Source organism: Lathamus discolor, chromosome 6, assembly GCF_037157495.1.
Source record: "Lathamus discolor isolate bLatDis1 chromosome 6, bLatDis1.hap1, whole genome shotgun sequence".
Taxonomy (NCBI): domain Eukaryota; kingdom Metazoa; phylum Chordata; class Aves; order Psittaciformes; family Psittacidae; genus Lathamus; species Lathamus discolor.
This window is the reverse complement of record NC_088889.1, coordinates 28,892,342-28,910,495: the sequence shown is the minus strand read 5'-3', so window position 1 is coordinate 28,910,495 and position 18,154 is coordinate 28,892,342. Positions and strand designations below refer to the sequence as shown.

At 42.8% G+C, this 18,154-nt stretch overlaps 2 protein-coding genes, 1 long non-coding RNA gene and 1 other non-coding gene across 4 annotated transcripts in view; 2 read left to right on the top strand and 2 right to left on the bottom strand.

The window, feature by feature from the left end:
- Window positions 1-396: 396 nt before the first annotated feature.
- LOC136017387 (uncharacterized) lies at window positions 397-5,534 on the bottom strand. The gene is made up of 2 exons (XR_010613923.1): window positions 4,537-5,534; window positions 397-2,864 (listed from the first exon to the last, which is right to left on the bottom strand). It is a non-coding gene; the product is annotated as an uncharacterized LOC136017387 (long non-coding RNA).
- LOC136018035 (small Cajal body-specific RNA 13) lies at window positions 3,147-3,417 on the bottom strand. The gene has a single exon (XR_010614198.1). It is a non-coding gene; the product is annotated as a small Cajal body-specific RNA 13 (non-coding RNA).
- Window positions 5,535-5,845: 311 nt separating the features above from the next.
- Window positions 5,846-12,714, top strand: GLRX5 (glutaredoxin 5). Its single transcript, XM_065685566.1, has 2 exons — window positions 5,846-6,152; window positions 11,330-12,714. The coding sequence occupies exons 1-2, from the start codon at window positions 5,867-5,869 to the stop codon at window positions 11,506-11,508; spliced, it is 465 nt and encodes a 154-aa protein (XP_065541638.1). The 5' UTR covers window positions 5,846-5,866; the 3' UTR covers window positions 11,509-12,714.
- A 916-nt stretch (window positions 12,715-13,630) lies between these two features.
- The window catches only part of TUNAR (TCL1 upstream neural differentiation-associated RNA), a 185,192-nt gene continuing 180,668 nt past the window's right edge, over window positions 13,631-18,154 (top strand). Inside the window, exons 1-2 of the mRNA XM_065684861.1 lie at window positions 13,631-13,813; window positions 15,395-15,641. The gene's annotated coding sequence lies outside the window, so the exon portion shown is untranslated. The remainder of the gene's footprint in view (window positions 13,814-15,394; window positions 15,642-18,154) is intronic.

Sequence of the window (18,154 nt, the reverse complement as noted above, 5' to 3'; positions counted from 1 at the left end):
AGGTACTTGCTTAAGTTTTTCTTCATCCCTGCTTTAAGATAGCACTTTTGCACTTCCACAAGCATGTGGTATAAGAATTACCCTCTACATTTTTTACAGAAATGAGAACTTATTTATATTACATCTAATATAAAATTACATTGGTAATACTGTAACTGAAGATGAATGGCTTAACAAAAAGCTTCCAGGCTCTCTAGAAATACTTTAGTATAGATCTGTCAAGCAAAGATTAAGCAACCACAGTACATGTGATTTAGGGTCACAGCATTAGCTAGACTATAGTTCCTTTTCAAAGCAATGTTATGAAAACTTAAAAAAGTGCTAAAAAGTATACACACATTCCTAAACAAACAAGCAAACAAACAAAAACCCAAACCAAAAAGACTAAAACGGGAATGATGAAAAAATAAAACCTTTATTGAAATATTGTGGTAACAACTTCAAGAGTATTAAGATTTAAAAATACTTTATAATTAAGATTCTCCACAACAAACACATCTACTTCACAAATACAGCCATGTGCACAAAACACTAATTTTTACTTGAAGAAGTATTTCATACAGTTGAAACTCACATGTAATGACACATGCTTGGTACTACATGTCTTCTGCCATGGAGAAGATCAGATGGCCAGCACTGTTTATTAAAATTGAGGCAAGTTCTTGTAAGGAGATGCATTTCTCAAACTGACAGAGAAAAATACCTTACTGTATTTTTCTTTTTTAAAAAACCTTTTACAAAAAGAAATAAGGGAATTCAAAAGTGCTGAACAAGAACAGCTGTAATCGCTCTGTGAGGCAACAAATGTCCAGTTACTACAGCCTGCCATTTTAATGAGGTTGGTAACTCAGGCTCACCAGCCAACAGACCTGAGCTATGGGAGCCCCCTCTTGGGCATGAAACACCTGCTAATCGGAGCTTTGTCTTGCCCCACTGCAACTGCACATTCTTAAAATAAGCCACGCCGACAAAAGCACTCTTGCCATCCTAGCTGTACACAAGAGTATGCCGGTAGAACTTAACTGGGGCACAAGAATCTTTTTTACAGGCAAAGTGTGCCCTGGGGGTTTCCCCACAGTTATGAAAGACCAGAAGACATTTCCCATATTTTAAACAAATTATAATTTGTCCAAATTACCATACCAAGTTAAATCAGAAACTCAGAACCCAGGATCCTGTTTCTGTAATACTGGTCAAACATGAATGTACAGGAAGCAAGGAACAGGACATGCATATCATTATAATCCTGGTCCCTAGCTTTCTATGGCCCAAGACTTGATCCCATAACAGTATCTGTATATTTAGCAGATCAATTTTATTTCTTGACTTTGCCCAGGTTTTTTTAGGCCCGTGAAAGATTTTGACATTCATAGCTCCTGGGTAAAAAGAGGCAAGAGGTATTTTCATTAAATGTAACATTTTTCAGCTCAGTATAAAAGTTAAAAGTATATAAAATTATGCCTCCTCTGTAATACTGAAAAAAATAAGCACCACTACCATCTGCAAGTAAGGAACAAGGATCTAAGATTCTGGTCAGGCAGAATAGTTGTAAGGATCCCGCTTATCCCAAATAATAATTCTACTCTATTACAAAGTTCATAGATGTCCTGGTTCCAGGACAGCTTCACAACTAACAAAGCAGAATGTTACTACAAAAAGGCATATACGCAATCTCTTAATGAGAAGCAAGCTTGGAGAGTGTCTTGTTTAAAGGTCCATGTTCAAACTTTAGCATGATCATTCATTCTATTTGGTAAATGTGGGACTCACATTTTTCCTTTGGTTATTAGCATGGCCTCTTTCTGCCAAAGGCATCCTTACATGATCCAAGTAAAAAAACCTGCCTTAGATCATGTAGATCACCCATCAGTTAAACTGACTTAGGTTACTTTGTACATATTCTTCACCTGTTGTATCTTAAAGTTAATACAAACACCCTCCTGGGAATCTGCTGTAAATCTAGAAATATTACTACCCATCTAGTTCAAAACCAAATTTGCTTATAGGTCTTCAGGTGAGATCCAAAACTGGAAGTTAGATACAGCTCAGATTCCAAAACATTAGTTTCCCATAGGACCTGAGCTTCTATGCCAGTAAAAGCCCTGCATCACTTCTACATTTTCTGCTGCTTGTTGCACAACTTCTCAAACTAGCACATCTTCAAAATAACCAGGAACTTTCCACAGACATTTCTTCAGTATTCACAGTTTAGGCATCCCACACAAATTTTAACTGTGCAGTCCAGCACTGTAAGTACATTTTAAGCATTCTTGATGCTCTCAAAATTGAGGATGTATTGGTGCTGCCAGGTGTTGCCTGGAAATTGACCTGGCATGCAGAACAGCTGCAGCCATCCCACTATAAAGCTTCAAAAAACAATAAAAGCACCCAAGTAGAGCTCAATTGTTAAGGCACAATAAGGGACTTCATTTCCAGGTGCTATCACAAGTCAGAAAGACGGACAGATATCTGACCTGGACACAAAGAGGTGTCCTGTTCTGATATGCTGAAATGGGACTTCTCATCTTTCTCATCAGCTAAGCTAGCCCTCCCATTTTTAAAAACAAAGCAAACAAAAATATTTCTGCTGACAATATCATTCTTAGATGCCTACCTTCTTGTGCACTATACAAGAACCTCAAACCACCAATTCATAACTAGTAGTTCTGTTCACCAGTAGAATGCCTGGAACTAACCTAATGTGTGACTGTTAGCATTTTAGCCCTGAAGTTTGAATACTGACATTTTTATTACTGTTTTTAAAATGAGGTGATAGGTCTTCTAACAGGAACATCAGCAAAATGTCAGGAGTCTTATAGGAGTCCCATTAATATTTCTTCTGAACAGTTGATTTAAATCATTATCTGGAAAATACAACAAGTTTCATTTAGACTGATAGAAGACTGGACGAGGTAACAAATAATTATCTCTTTGGTTCTAGTGTGTACATGGGCTAATTGTTCTAGGTCTTATAAGTACAGAAAGTGTTTATCCACAAGTAGAATGCTGCATACTGTATACTCCAAAAGCATTTGACCATATTAAATATATTATCTCACAGGCCAGTCTCATGAAACTACAGTGATTATCTGTAAATTCAAGTACTTTTATTTAACCCCATACACAGACTTGAGAAGCTTTCTAACATTTATAGCAGTTTTTCAGTGTTCAGCAATTGTTTCTAGTTTGCTAAACAATATCAGACTGCAAAATTGCTCTTACTGTTGATAGATCAATAATGACATGGGATAAGCCATTATCTCCGTGGCAACAGAATTGTGATGTTAGAGGAATATTGCGCATGTTACTGCTGCGACTCTTACAGGCATGCCTCGGCTTCCTCACACAGGTGCTCTCTCTGCAATCCTGGTATGCCCAGAGTACTAACAACCAAGGGCACCTCTTAGACTACAGAGTCAGAAACTGCAACTGTGATTACATTATTCTAGAAGAAGCATATCATCGTAAGAGTTTATTTCACTTCAGTTTAATGTCCTTATTTTACTTATAATTTCTAAAGAACCATGTCCTCATAGAAATAGAGAGAATGAAATTCAGGAAGGCAAGTAATGCAAAGTTCTTTTTACAGCCCAATATTATTTTGAAAGAAGACATTTAGGTACTTTCAAGAATAGAAAAATTTCTTTCTTTTTACTCAATTTTCATTTCATTCTCCTCTGACTCCACAGGATCTTAAAGTGGCAGGAGTCTTTCTGCTAGATTAGAATTACAAACTAGGCCACTTGTGCTATCACACTTAACACTTGTTAAGCATCTGTCTTCGTATATCACATCAGTTCAACAAATAGACGTATTTTTCCTTTGCAGAATTTACTGAAGTTTTATCTGGCATGAACTGGATGCTGGATTAATTTTTTCATATTGTGCAATTTTGCACCATATTAATTACAACATATAAACCACAGAAAACAGTAACTTCTTTGTGGCTTGATCAGTGTGACTATGGCTGGCTTCTGATGTTCTGTTGAAAACAAAACATACTAACGCACAAAATGCACAACGTTCATCAACAGTACGTGAACTTTACCTTTAGATTCATAACAGAAGCATTTCTTTGTCATCAGATATACTTTCAAATATAAAAGCAACACTTTTTTATTCAGAAACTATTCACATGGGATGACAAACTGAAAGTTTGCCACAATTTCCCAGGGAATGTGTGCTAATTAAATTCAAATAAAGGACAACAAAAGTCATGCCTGAAGGTGGTTTCACAGAAAATGAAAACCAAGTTGTCACTCAAGCATCACCTGGATTCCACAAAAATCACAAACTAGCAAACAGCCTTCTGAACGCTAAAAACAAATTGGTCTCATCTGTAAAGCTCTCACATGAGCAGAGCTGGGTGGAAAAAATATTTTCCTTACAAATGCAAATAATACAAATGGCCATTAAATATACCAAAAGGCCAGGTCCTTGATTAATTGTGGATTAATACTCAGAAATACACTTTTCTTATTTGCAGGACTGTGGTTTAGCATAGAGGAAAACCTTTCAATATTTTCTTCTACTTACAGGATGGACCTAGCTGGTGCAGGAGACTCCATGCTCTCCTCCAAGTTCCTGGAAAGAATACAGCATCTGCTCAGGAGCATAGAGTTGGGTGGACACGGTCCAAACTCAGCACTTCTCTGGCTGATGCTGGGCAGTTCTGTGCATCTGCTAGCATCCACTGAACCAAGCCCTCTGCACATACAGCCAGCCAGACCGGTCTTGCTCTCATCTCTCCCTCTTGACGTTAAAAAACACGTTAATCACAAAAATCACATTAAAAAACAACCAAGCTCGAGCAAGAGAAGGCAGCCAAACAAGTCACTAAGCACAGCCAGAGCCACCAAGGAAACACACCCACCCGCACTTTGTCAGCTACCCACAGAAAAACTCCACTGCCTCCGGTAACAAAAGGTGCCGACTCTGCGGCACTGTGCTTTTAAAGACATGCTTCCACCGCTACACCTCGCAGATCTGAACGCGCTTCACCACCAAGAAGCATCACTCAGTACAGGCAGCCAATACCTCACAGTAGCCCGTCCCTTTGTAATCCCGTTCTACCCAGGTCCCGTTCAGTCGCTCAACACTGGTTTGACTCCTGCTAGCACCCACACCCAGGGAGCACCGCCGAAGGGCCGGTGGGATGAAGCTCCAAACCCCGCCGCAGGGGCAGGCGGCGGCAGCACAGCCTCCGGCTCCAACACAGAGCCCCACCGCTCCACCCTCACTGCTCCACGGAGGCCCCAGGCTCTGCCCACACGCCAGTCCCGAAAGCAGCGGCTAAGCACGGCTGCGACCGCGCGGCAAGCGCGCCTGCTCTCCCTTCCCCGCCGCATGGCTCGGGCTGCGCCCCGGCCGCCCCATGAAACCGGCACATGAACCAGGGGGGAAACGGACGGCTCCGTGGAGAGCAGGGGAACGCAATACGCCCGTTCCAACAGGAGGCTAACACACGGCCACCGCGAGCTCAGCCTCCACCCGGAAACGGAAAGAGCTGCATGCCCATCACAAGTCCCCGGAACTTCCCGAGCAACGCGCCGCGCCGGGTAAACCCGACCAATTGCGTCCGCGAGAGGCGGGGATTAAGCAGATCACGTTAGATTGACAGGTCTTCCTCCCAGTGGAACTGCAGCAGCGCCGTTGCATCCACAAATAGAAAAGCACGGTAGCCCCAGGGTTGCTGGGTGGGACGAGGCTCACTGTGTCTTCACGCAACTGGCTGTCAGTGTTGATTGGCAGGTGACTAAGCCTATGTGTAGGAGGCGCTCCCCGTCGCGACCCTTCCTGCTCTCTGCCAATAGGCGGTGACGCTGACTTGCGCCTGGCAGTGGGAGCGGGTGGGTGGCGGAGGAGCATGAGCGGGTTGATGCGTGTGGCTTGGCGGTTGGGGGCCGCCGCCGTGCGGGGCCGGGGTGGGCGCCCGCTGAGCCAGGCGGCCGGGGAGGGGAGTGGCGGCGGCTCAGGGTCGCGGGAGGCGATAGAGCGGCTGGTGCGGGAGCACCCGGTGGTGGTGTTCATGAAGGGCAGCCCGGAGCAGCCGCTCTGCGGCTTCAGCAACGCTGTCGTGCAGATCCTGCGCCTGCACGGCGTGGAGGACTACCGCGCCCACGACGTCCTACAGGACCCCGACCTCCGCCAAGGTCAGCGGCGGGCCGGGGCTGGGGCCGGGAGCAGCGGTTGCAGGGGGTCACCTTTGGGTGCCGCCTCCCCCGCTGCCGGGGCTGACACATAACCCGAGCCGGTCCCTTGTTTCTCTCTGTGTAAGGCCGCTGTTAACGGGGCAGAGCCAGAACCACGGAGTGTTGATCTACTGTCGGCCAGCCCCTCGGGAGGTCCCGGCCTGTGCAGCCTTGCCGGGGTTACCCCGAGGGCTTTGGCTTTCCCGTGGGCCGCTGGGATACCCTGCGGAGCTCTGTGTGGCAGCCCTTGCTTGCTTCTCATGGGCATAGCTTGGTTTTGCTCACTTTCTTGTTTGCTGTTTTGTCTTCTCCTTAGTTGTGTTTGGTTGCTTCTGTAGCCCCTGCTGGGCTATGTGCCAGGGTTTTAGGGTCTGTGGTGTTCGAAGCGTATCATAGAGATGTGCTATTGAGGTTGCTTTGCCTGGATGTCCCTTTTCGTTTCTCTTACGCTTACTGGGCCCAAGAGCGTCTTAGTTATCAGCCCAGTGCAGTTACGTTTAGCGGGGTGATCAGGCTTTTCATGCCACACTGCCTTGCCTAGTTAACAGAGCTGTGTTAAAAGACCCCTAAAATATTTAGTTATCAGATTTCATCTTCCCTTGCAGCAGTGTGGTGAAATTTCATTAATTGCTTGGACCTCTTGATTCCCTGCTGGCACAGACTGTGGGGCTTATTTGATAAAGTACAAAATTATGCTAATCAGTTGCACATTTTCCCCATTACTGCTCAAGTGGTAGAAACTATTCCATGTACATTTTTTGCCAGTTGTAGAAAGCTAGTACTCTGCTTTTGTAATGGCATTCCTCTTTCCCTCTTCTGTGTGCATAGCTGACTGTTGAGGTTTTGTGTGGTTATTTGAGGAAGTTTTAAAAGCAAAACAGCTACATAGTAGCTAGTCTTGCAGGTGCATGGCATTAACAGTTACTGTCCAGAAAATACAAAAAAGTGCTTTAGAGCCACATGCTGGCAGGTATCTGGTGACTTCCTTGTCCTGTGTTTTTTGGTATCATTTGACTAATTGAGTTTTTCAGTAGCTTTTAGCTGAAAGGCTGATTTTTTCCAATCCGTGCAGTTCAAAGGTGTAGCAGTTGGTATGGTATTAAAGCTTAAGTATCGGAATTTGGGTGTGGTGATGTTTTTTGTTAATGTTGGTTTTGTTCAAGTAAATCTTCTACTACCTTTAGCAGTTGAGCAAGTCATGGTAGTTTTTTAAACTTTATTTACATATCTGAATTTATTAATTGTATGGTTTACTACAATAAACTTATAAACCAGCTTTGGCACTTGTCTGACTGCACAGAGAGACAGCTTGATTTATTAATCGCATTGCTGGGTGCATGAGTTGATATAGTTTGTTGTACTGTGAGGCGAGTGACAGAACCAGTACCAGGTTTGGAGTGCTGAAGAGCTGGAGAACTGCTTTCAAGGCCAGGAGGTTGTCTTACTGCTTTAACTGTGTTACTGCACCCTAAAAAGCCAGTATGTGCTTGCTTCTGCTGGATGGCAATCTCTGACAGAGGAGGGGGCAGGGCTACTGGAAGCTGTAGCTCTGTAAATTGCCAAGTGTGATTAGCAGTGATCACCTGAAGACTCTCGTAGTCTCCTCCAGGATCTGGCCTCAGGTTCTGAAAAGTTAGATATGCAGAATGAGACACTTTCCTAAACTCTCTCTGTAAATATAGTCTGATTTGCATGCGCATGGGGTTGATGCTGAACCTTTAGCTGTAAAAATACCAAATGCATCAATTAAAGATTGATCTATAAGGAGATTACTGTATGTGAGTTGGTCACCAGCTTTGTATTAGATCATAGAATCAGCTAGGTTGGAAAAGACCTTTAAGATCATCAAGTCCAACCTTTATCCCAGGAGTGCCAAGTCCACCACTAAACCATGTCACTGAGGGCCTGAATGTAACTTAAATGTGCTTAAATGAACTTAACTTACTATGTATATGTATGCTTATACATATATGTAGGAAGAGCAGTGTATTGGAGAAATGGTGATTCAGGCAGGTCTGAAGTGCTGATGGTTTCTTTCCTGTATCTATTGAAACACCTTGTTTTCGGGTTGTTACACTTCAATTGCTGAAACTTGCCCTGTGTTAAATAAGGCAATCTGTAAAACTAAAGCAACCCCTGTACTTGCCTCTCCACCTAAAAGAACATTCAGATCTGTTAAACTAAATAGGTTTTGGTACTCCATGTGATTTATCTGAACTTGAGCTGAGGATGTGCTTCCCTGAAACAAATCTTTCCTTATTAAAGCTGATTTAGGAGACCTCAGTACATTCCACGACAATCCAAGTTCCTCTGAGTTGGCTCTTCCAGAAGTGATGCTGCTCTCAGCTGATGGACAGCATTAGGCTGGTTCAGGTCATTAAGGTGGCAGAGAATCTTGGGATTACATACTGGACAAATAGTGGTTTAAACTGTTTTGAGCTGTTGTGGTAGTTCACCCTTGGATTTTTTTTCATTTACATTACCTCAGCATAGGATGCTGCCAGGAGGATGGTTGCGATCCATTTTCCCACCCTTGGACCAGCCTTCTGACAGTCATGCTTGCTCCAGTGGTAACTATCTCCATGAAAATGTGTTGCTTTCTGGGGCAAGCGTGGTTGGAGTGAGATTGGTTGCATGAGTCTGTTCTTTCATTCTCTAGTGCTACTGCTGGCAAGAGATAGGATACTAGTTGGTAAGTGGAGTTGGGAAAATGGGGTGGGAGTGTTCTAGGTACCCCTTTCAGTAGCACTTCGCACTCATTCTGGTTTTGCAGTTACTTTAAAGTGTGCTAGCTCGATGTCGAACTGTAAACCTGATCTGTGCAGTGTGGTTCAGCACAGAAGCTGCAGCTTCTGAAGCCCAGCAGGGAGTGCTGATCTGCAGGGAGGGGGAAGGATATCCCTTGGGGTGGCTTGTACTGCCAAAGGATTCATCATGAAAGTGCCTCCTGGGTGCAGCAAGTATTGACCAGGCTAACTTGCTTTAATACTACTAAAACAGTATCAGTAACTACTATACTAAGCTAGTATTTGACTAGCCAGTTCAGGAGGTGTTCAGTTTGTAATCTGGTTGAGCCCTGGCATGAACACATTTAAGGCAGCTTGTCCAATACATGAAATGCAGCATACAGAGCAACTAATCTTGACTGTATTCATTTTTTTGTCTGAAGTTGGATAAGTCCTGGAAAGTGCTGTTGGAGCTGGTACATATATGCAGCTGAGTCCTTGAAAATATTTCTGTGAAATGCTTATTAGCAGTGGGTTTAATATGCAGAGCCCTTGGTATTCAATTCATGTTTAGCTTTACAGTATCTTAAAACCAAACCCTGTTTTCTATCTGCTGTGGCTCCTTTGAGTAGGGTTATCCTTAAGCATGCCTTACTTTTGGGACTCAGTTTTGCACTGCAACTAGCTCTGTGTGCTCAAAGGTCAAGGAGTGTTTAAGACAAGCACTGCTAAACCCAAACTAACATTGAAGCTTATGGTTTCTGTAAACTGTATCTAGACAACTGATGGAGTCTGTAATGAAACACTAAGGAAGAAGTTACGAGTGGTGATGCGGGAGATTATGCTAGGTGGTTGTGGGTTCTCTTTGGCCTTGATTTATATGGTAAACTTGCTGGTTTGAACTTCTAAAGCATTAGGTGTTCAGACACAAAACCTGAAGTCAAATAAAATCTCCCGGCTGGTGGTGTACTTTGTTGTTAGGAACACTTTTTTTTTTTTTTTCCCTAGGTTACTATTTTAGTAGTTTTTTTTAACACACTAAGGGGAATTGGCCAATTCCCCTTTGACTAAGGGGAATTGTTAGCTCTATTTCATCTTTTATGCATTTGAAATAATAATCCAATCACATATTGATGCACTTATGTGTATATATATTTATATAACACTTCCAAGTGTTCTGAGTTCCAATAAAGTAAGCATAATTTGCTTATGGTTATTTTTTTACTTCATATATTTTGGGTTTTACCTTTAGACTCTTTAGAGGTTAAAATATTTTCTAAGGAGAGAGCAAATTCCTTTGTGTTTTCTGCTGTACAGGTCTAATATTTGCTGTTAGTACTTTGACAGCCTGTACTAAAGCTTGTACTTGCTTGTTTAGAGGGCTGACTTCCAAGGTGAATGGGCTCTGATGATCTGTAAAGGCACTTTTGTTGTCTGCAGGCTTAAATTTGCTGTATGGGTTTCTATGCCTTTAGTAGAAAAATTCCAGGTATTGCGTATTGAAAATGTATAAAGATGTTAATCCAAAACTTGGTATCTTTAGTAAGTGCTGGTGGGCTTGGTGTGAGAGCATGCAGATGTAGAATTTGGCTATTTCCTCTGCTATAGAAACAATGGCTTTGTGTGAAGCATCATTTAAAAAATGGCAAATTAGATATAATGCTGCTTCTGTATAATTTTTTGTGATGTCTTTAAGTGCAAGTCAGGATTTGGTTTATACCAGCTAACCAGTATTTTTGGATGGTCTTGCATTTGTCTTCTAAGAAGGATAAACTTTACTTGTGTGCTTCATAACTGTGAGTGGAGCTCAGTTTTGTTTAATGGGTACTTTCAAAGAGACTTTCAGCCTTTGTGCCCCTCCCATGGGCTGTAAGGTCTGGCAATGAAAGATAAAGCAATTTGAAATTCGTAAGGCTCCTAGAGGGGTGTGTGTATCTTGCAATTGAAGTTGCAGTAGTAAATGTAACTGTATTAATTCAGTAAGAACATAAAGTATTTTAAAGTCCCTTCTGGAAATATAAAGGATAACTGAATGTAAACAGTTCTCAATATTTTCCAATATCTCTCATTTAATTTATTGGAAAATCATATTTGCTTGTTTCCTGGGAGAGAAAAGAGGAACTACATTTTACCAGTTCCTGTTTAAAGTCAGTATGGGAGCTCTGTATCTTTCAGCCACATCTTTAAGCTTTTAAGTTGGAGTGAGGACTAACCTAAGTGTAATGTAGTTTTTCTGATAGTGCTCCTGTTACATAGATAAGTTTTGCCTCAACTGGAAAGAAATGAAAATATTAGTAGTATTGTCAGGTGGAAGCAATGTATTCTGTTTAAAATGCTGTATTATTTGGAGAGGGTAGAAGACTTAATGCTCTTCCTTTCTTTTTTTTTTTCTTTTTTCCCCCTCTTATGCAGGAATAAAAAACTATTCCAACTGGCCTACCATCCCACAAGTATACCTCAATGGTGAATTTGTTGGTGGCTGTGACATACTCCTCCAGATGCATCAGAATGGAGATCTTGTAGAAGAGCTGAAGAAGCTAGGAATCCGTTCAGCACTTCTGGATGCAGAAAAAGACCAAGACAAAAAGTAAAATGAGCAAAAACCACAAAGATGCTGTGAGAGGAATAAAGCAAATCTTCGATAAGAACTTGTTACCAGTAAAGCCTTATGTTCTTCAGCTCGAAGAAGGCATTTGTCGGAACTGACACTAAGATTTTTCTGTGAATGTCTGTTAGTTCATGGTAGATGTAGTGATCTCAATATTTTGATTATGGATATTGTGAAAATGTGAGTATAACTATTGCACTGTAAAGCTTACATTTGTGGAAATTTGTGTTTGGAAAAAGTTCACTTCTGAAACCATTTTCTTCTTGGATTGAGGGGAGTAAACCAACAGAACTTGTATTTTTATGGATTTTGAGTGTGTGTTTCTCTGTTCTTTGATACACAAACCTACGCAAACACTGTTTGCACTGCCTTGCTCCTTTTGAAAAAGTGTCAAGTAATAATGTATTCGTTTTGCCGTAAGCTCCTTCTGGTAAGACTTCCTGAGAGTCTGTAAAACTTCTGTAATCACACATGCTATAGGAGAAAAATAGTCTTCAAACAATATAGGAGAGAAAAATTATATGAGAGTACATGAAATATGCTTTCATTCCAAAGGGTAAAAATAAAGGCTTATACAAATTACATGTATAATGGTCATTATTACTTTGTAACTTTCTGATAGCTTTTAAAAGGTTGTTACGAATTGTGCCTCAGATTTTATAAAATCTTTTCTACCTCTTGCAAAGTAGCTTTCCCCCTGCTTATATGCTTTGTATAAGTTCTGTGTCAGTGCTAAAATGTGAGAATTATTTAAGGCTTCAGTATTCTATCTTGAAATAGTACAGGAAAATACTGCAGTTAGTGCTGTAATCTTGTATTATTTGCTAGTTACTTGTTATCTTGTTATATTTGTTGTATTTCCAAGTTATTTCACCTGACTGCTGTGCTCTGAAGAATAGGGTCTTCAGACATGGGATTAAGAGATGAAACGTTCCATGTAGATGAGTGCAGCAGAGAGGCTACTGAATAGATAAATACTTCTTTGTGGAAAGTCCCTGAAGTCTTCAATGCCTAACTAACCACATTTCTCCAAGTGAAAACATAAGATTGACCAGTGTAACTTCAGCTGTACAGCAATACTGCTAAGGTTAAAAACTAACCAAGCTGTTTCTGCTTTTATTAATGTTAACTAGTTTGTATGTCAATTAGGAAAATTATTAGAAATAAACTGTATGTTGATTGTCTACAATAGTTCCTTGTCATTTTAAATGACTAATGAAACTGATAATGCTTTTGTTTTGAAACCCAGAATGTTTTCCACTGCACGGGTTAGTTTTAGAGAAAGAAAAAATGGTTAAATGATTAGTGAAAGTCAGGATTGGAACTTGTAGACAAGAGAGATTTGATGCAGATTCCAGTTCTAAATACCTCCTGTCCATTTGAGCAAGCTGTCCAGTGAAGCAACTATACTGGTACATTTGTTGCAGAATTTGCTGAACTGGTTACAGTAAGTTTATTGTACAGTTACAATGCGATCAGTATCACCAGTATTAAATACAGCCTGTACATTTTCTGTGTATTGACTTGTTTGTGTTCTCTGGGCTTTCGTACTAAAAGTATCAAAACCAGAATTGGAATCTTATATATCCTGATTGGTTTAGGAGTGAGGGAAGAGCTTCTGATTTATAAGTTTATCATGCAGCTTCTTGCACATGCCTTCCCTGGAAGTAAGGCAGTAGGCTAGAGCAAAGGCAGTTTTCATTAGAAAGACCATTGTACTGTGTCCAATTTAGGGTTGTCGTAGAGTGTGACTGAGAGGAATGTACAGTGCTGTATATGATCAACAAGCATTCATATCTTCCCAGTTTCGAAGATCACTTCTTAATTAGACACCCAGAAATGCTTACAGGACAACAAGCTGCTAGCTTGTGCTTCCCTTCTCAAAAAGAAAGAAAACCTTCTAAGCATGGCTGTTCTTCTCGTATGAGTTTAATGTCTGAAGACCTTTTGAATCAGAGTAAAGAAACAAACTAGACTTCTTAAAGATGGAGGGAGTCAGTAGAAACTTTTCTCACAGGGGGCGGAGCCAGGAGCCTCGGCGGGAAATTCAAACCGGGCACCACCAACCGTTGCCGGCCAATTGCTGAGGTGAGCAGCTCGAGAGAGGACGCCTTTAACACCGGAGCGGGGGAGAGGTCAGCGTCCAGGAGCCTCAACTCAGAGCGGCCAGAGCCACCGAGGGAGCTTCCAGCCCTCGACAGGACCTGCCCAGGAGCCGGCAGCTCCGCGGACGCGAGCAGGGACTCACAGGGGGCGGAGCCAGGAGCAGCGGCACCAACCCTGAGTGGGTAAAAACCTGCCCCAGGGAGCGCGGCGAGCGGAGCGGGTCGAGGCAGCTTGCGCGGCCGCTCGCTCGGGCAGGGCGGGATGGTGAGCACCCGGCGTATGGCCAGGGCGCGGACTGGGGGCTCTGCCCTGGCTGTCCCGGCGGTGGCAGCGTAGGCACCCAGACAGAGCCGATGAGAGGGGAGGCTGCAGTGCAGAGCTCGGGGTGTAGAGGGTGCCTGCACTGGTCCTGTGAGGGAAAGGAGCACGACGGGCAGGGCTGCGCTCGGTGCTCCCTGGTGGAGGCCCTCCTGCAGCAGGGGCTGAGCTGCGGAATGCTATTAGCGGGCTTCAAGATGTCAGGGTAGCTGAGAGGAAGCGGGGCTGCTTGCTTCAGCCCCATACTGTGCGGGGGCCTCAAGCTTCCCCTCCAGCTCATGAAGGAAAGAAGGAGGCCACCAACCTGGGAAATTGGGAATTGGTGACAAAGAAAAATAACAAAAGAAGGAGGAAAAGGACAATTAAAAGCAAGGAGCTTCCTCCTAAATCTGTTGTCCCCACGCAGAGCCGCTTTGCTGTCCTGCTGGAGACTAATGGGGAAACGTACTTGCACCAGAAACAACTGCTGGTGCACTGCTAAAGAAGATCTCTAGTGGTGCTGCCAGGAAAAAGCAGTGGGTCATAGCAGTAGGGGACTCTATGTGGAAAGGCACAGAAGCACTCATCTGTTGGCCTGACCCAGTCTCAAGGGAGGTGTGTTGCCTACCAGCGGCACAGATCAGGGATGTTGCAGAGAGGCTGCCTTTTCTAGTAAGTCCCACAGACTATAACCCGCTTCTAGTGATCCATGTGGGTGCTAGTGATATAGATAATAGTAGCCTGGAGAACGTAAGAACTACAGAGCCCTGGAAGAGGTGGTCAGGGGCTCTGGAGCTCAGATAGTCTTTTCGTCAATTCTCCAGGATACAGGGGAGGACCTTAAAAAAGCTAGGAGGATTGGACAGATTAATAAATGGTTAAAAGGGTGGCGTCATAGTCAGGGGTTTGGGTGTCTTGAACAGGTCTGCTGGGGGCTGGTGAAGCTGCTCCAAGTGGTTTTAGTAGGAGGCTTGCCAGACTGGTCAAGGAGGCTTTAAACTAGATGTGTTGGGGGAGGGAGGCATCATTCCATCCCAACACACCCAGTCAGTTGCCAACACCTATAATAAATGCTCGGAACAATGTAGATATATTCCAGCCACTCCAGCCAACAAGCCGGCTTCAATTGGAGCTCAGCTCAGATGCCTCTATACAAACGCCCGTAGCATGGGGAACAAACAAGAGGAATTAGAGATGTGTGCACATCTACGGGGGTATGATATAATAGGCACCACAGAAACATGGTGGGATGTCTCCTATGACTGGAGTGTTGGAATGGAAGGTTACAGGCTCTTTAGAAAGGACAGGCCTGGCAGGCAGGGAGGGGGAGTTGCCCTTTATGTTAGGGATAGGCTGGAGAGTATGGAAGTCTGTCTGGGGACAGGTGAGCAGTTTACAGAGAGTTTGTGGGTCAGGGTTAAAGGGAAAACAGCTGTGGGAGACATTACTGTGGGGATCTGTTACAGACCGCCTGATCAAGGAGAACCTGTGGATGAAGCACTCTACAGACAGATAGGAAAAGCCTCACACTCACAGGCCCTTGTTCTTATGGGGGATTTCAATCACCCTGACATCTGTTGGAACGATGGCACTGCACGGCACAAGCAATCCAGGAGGTTCCTCGATTGTGTGGAGGACAACTTCCTTCTGGAAGTAATAGAGGAGCCGACAATTGATACACGAATTGACTCCACAACTCGTTAAAGTTGTAAAGTAGGTATGCTTTATTCAGTGCTGAGGTGCATGGGGATCGTTCCTCCAAAGTATGCACACCCAGGGTCGTTTTTCCTTTACATTTATTCCCTTACGCCTATACATATTTAGTATCTGTCCCAGCTTCGTATTATAATGAGCTAGAAGGTCCTTTGCGCCTGCGCAGTGCCCCCCTCTGGTCATGAGCAGGGGTCTCAAGATGAAGTAAATGAGTCTTCCTCCTGTGGGCAGGGGTCCTCAAGATGAAGTAGATGAGTCTTCCTCTTCTTAAACTTTTCACCTTTTAATCTTCGCACATGGCTTTAGGGTTTAGTCGGTACCTCATCCATAAATCATCAGCTTCTCCCCCTTATCAATAGACCCAGACATTCGCAGTTCCTTGTCAATAGTTGCTTATCAGTAGAATCAGCCCTCTGTCTCCTCCCCTTATCAGTAGTAAGCATGATAGGTGTTTACAGCAGACAATACTTTTGTTTAAGCAAGGGATTCTTCTAACTCTCTTATACAATCCCCTGTATTTTTCCTTTGTACATTTCATTAACCCTGTATCAATCCCCCCTTTTCTATAAAGTAAGTAAATTCTTTTACTATTATTTATGACAGAGCTATCCATGTTCTTTCTATCGATTTACAAAGTGATTTTGATATACATTGTACATTTCATTGACCCTGTATCAATCCCCCCTTTTCTATAAAGTGAGTAAATTATTTTACTCTTCAGACAAGTTCCTCTTTCAACCAATTCTTGCGGAAGGTATCTCTCAGCACCTTATTATATATATTTGATAGAGAGTTCAAAATCATTATGTATCGTAACATTCGCCAGTTCCAAACAAATAATTCAATAGACAATATGAAACTAATACTAACATTAGAAGAACAATAATGGGGTGACACAACGTATTCAGTATGCCAGTTGCAGTTGGTGGTCATCCCAAAGGTACATTTCACCAGTGGTGGCTTGTATCTGGTCCTACCCTTAGTAGGACTCTGCTTATTTCTTCCATATTATGATGGATGCCTGTTTTCCTGGACCCCTCTTATCAGGTTTGGATTTTATCAGTTGGTGGGATATAGCTGGTGCTGAATATGCAAAGTCACACCCAGTGATCTTAGTAAAATTATAAAAACAAAATTAGAATGATTCTTAACAGTCATGATTTCGTTATCATTATCTATTCTCACAAAAGCATAAGCAGTTCTTAAGCACACACATACACAATATATACAAGTACAATATATACAAGTACAGTCCTTGGAGTAATGCCTGGATGGATTTCAAAATGAGAAGTGCCTTGTTCTGTATCAAGGCATATGTTCTTAAAGGCTTCTGGCCAATCTGAAAAGATATCCGTTAGTGCCAACAAATATCTATACCCCCCTTTTCTTGGCAGTTCTGTAAAGTTGATCTGCCACTGTTGTCCTGGTTTGTTGTCCCTCCTAATTTGACCCATTTTGGGTTTAGGATTATTTTTGGGGTTTGTTTGGAGGCAGAGATTACACTGGTGAGTTACCTGTTGAATAATAGCATACAGAGTTCTAGCCATAATTTTGCTTATCAAATATTTATATCAACTCTCCAGTGTGTTTTGATGTGCATTCTTTACTAAGGACCATAACGAAGATGAGGGAACAATTATCTTTCCCTGTGGTGTACTAGCCCACCCTTCATCTTGACCTATAATTAATTTCTGATCTTCATTATAGTTTGGCTTACCTTTTAGAGAAATTTTCCCATCAGGAATTAAAGCTCCTTCAGTTGTTATCTCACCTTTTGCAGCTTATTTTGCCTCTCTGTCTGCCAGCTCATTTCCCTCCTCCAATTCTGAGCTCACCTTCTGGTGTGCCTTGATGTGCATAATTGCCACCTTCTCAGGTAGTTGGACCTCTTCCAACAGTCTCAGTATTTCTTGTGCATGTTTAATGTTTTTTTACTTGTGAATTCAACAGTCCTCTCCTTCCAAATGGCACCATGTGCATGCACAACTCCGAATACATATCTTGAGTCTGTATAGACATTTATGTTTTTTCCTTTTTCCAATTCCAGAGCTCTAGTCAGAGCAATCAATTTCACCTTCTGTGCAGAGGTGTTTATGGGTAACGGTCTGGATTCTATTACTTCAGCATGTTGTTTTCCACTGATGACATAGCTGTTCCCAGTAAACCAGGTTTCTGCGTCGTCTAAAGGGGTATCTTTCAGGTCCGGACGACTGGAATATGTGGCCTCAGTAGTCTGCTGAGGCTTGCTCCACCATGATGGCTTGATATTTCAGAAACCTTTGTGGGGAAAGCCAGTGCCCGCCTTTCACTTTCAGCACTGCAGACACTGTATGGGACACCAGCACATTTTCTGGCCCAAGGTAAATCTTTTAGTACAACTGCTGCAACGGCCCTGAGGCATCCAGGCCATCCTTCAGCTGCAGAGTCCAATTGCTTACAGGCCCAAGTCCTGTGCTAGTATTCCTAAGGCAATTTCTTGTTTCTTATGGGAGAAAAGAAAGAATGGTTTACTC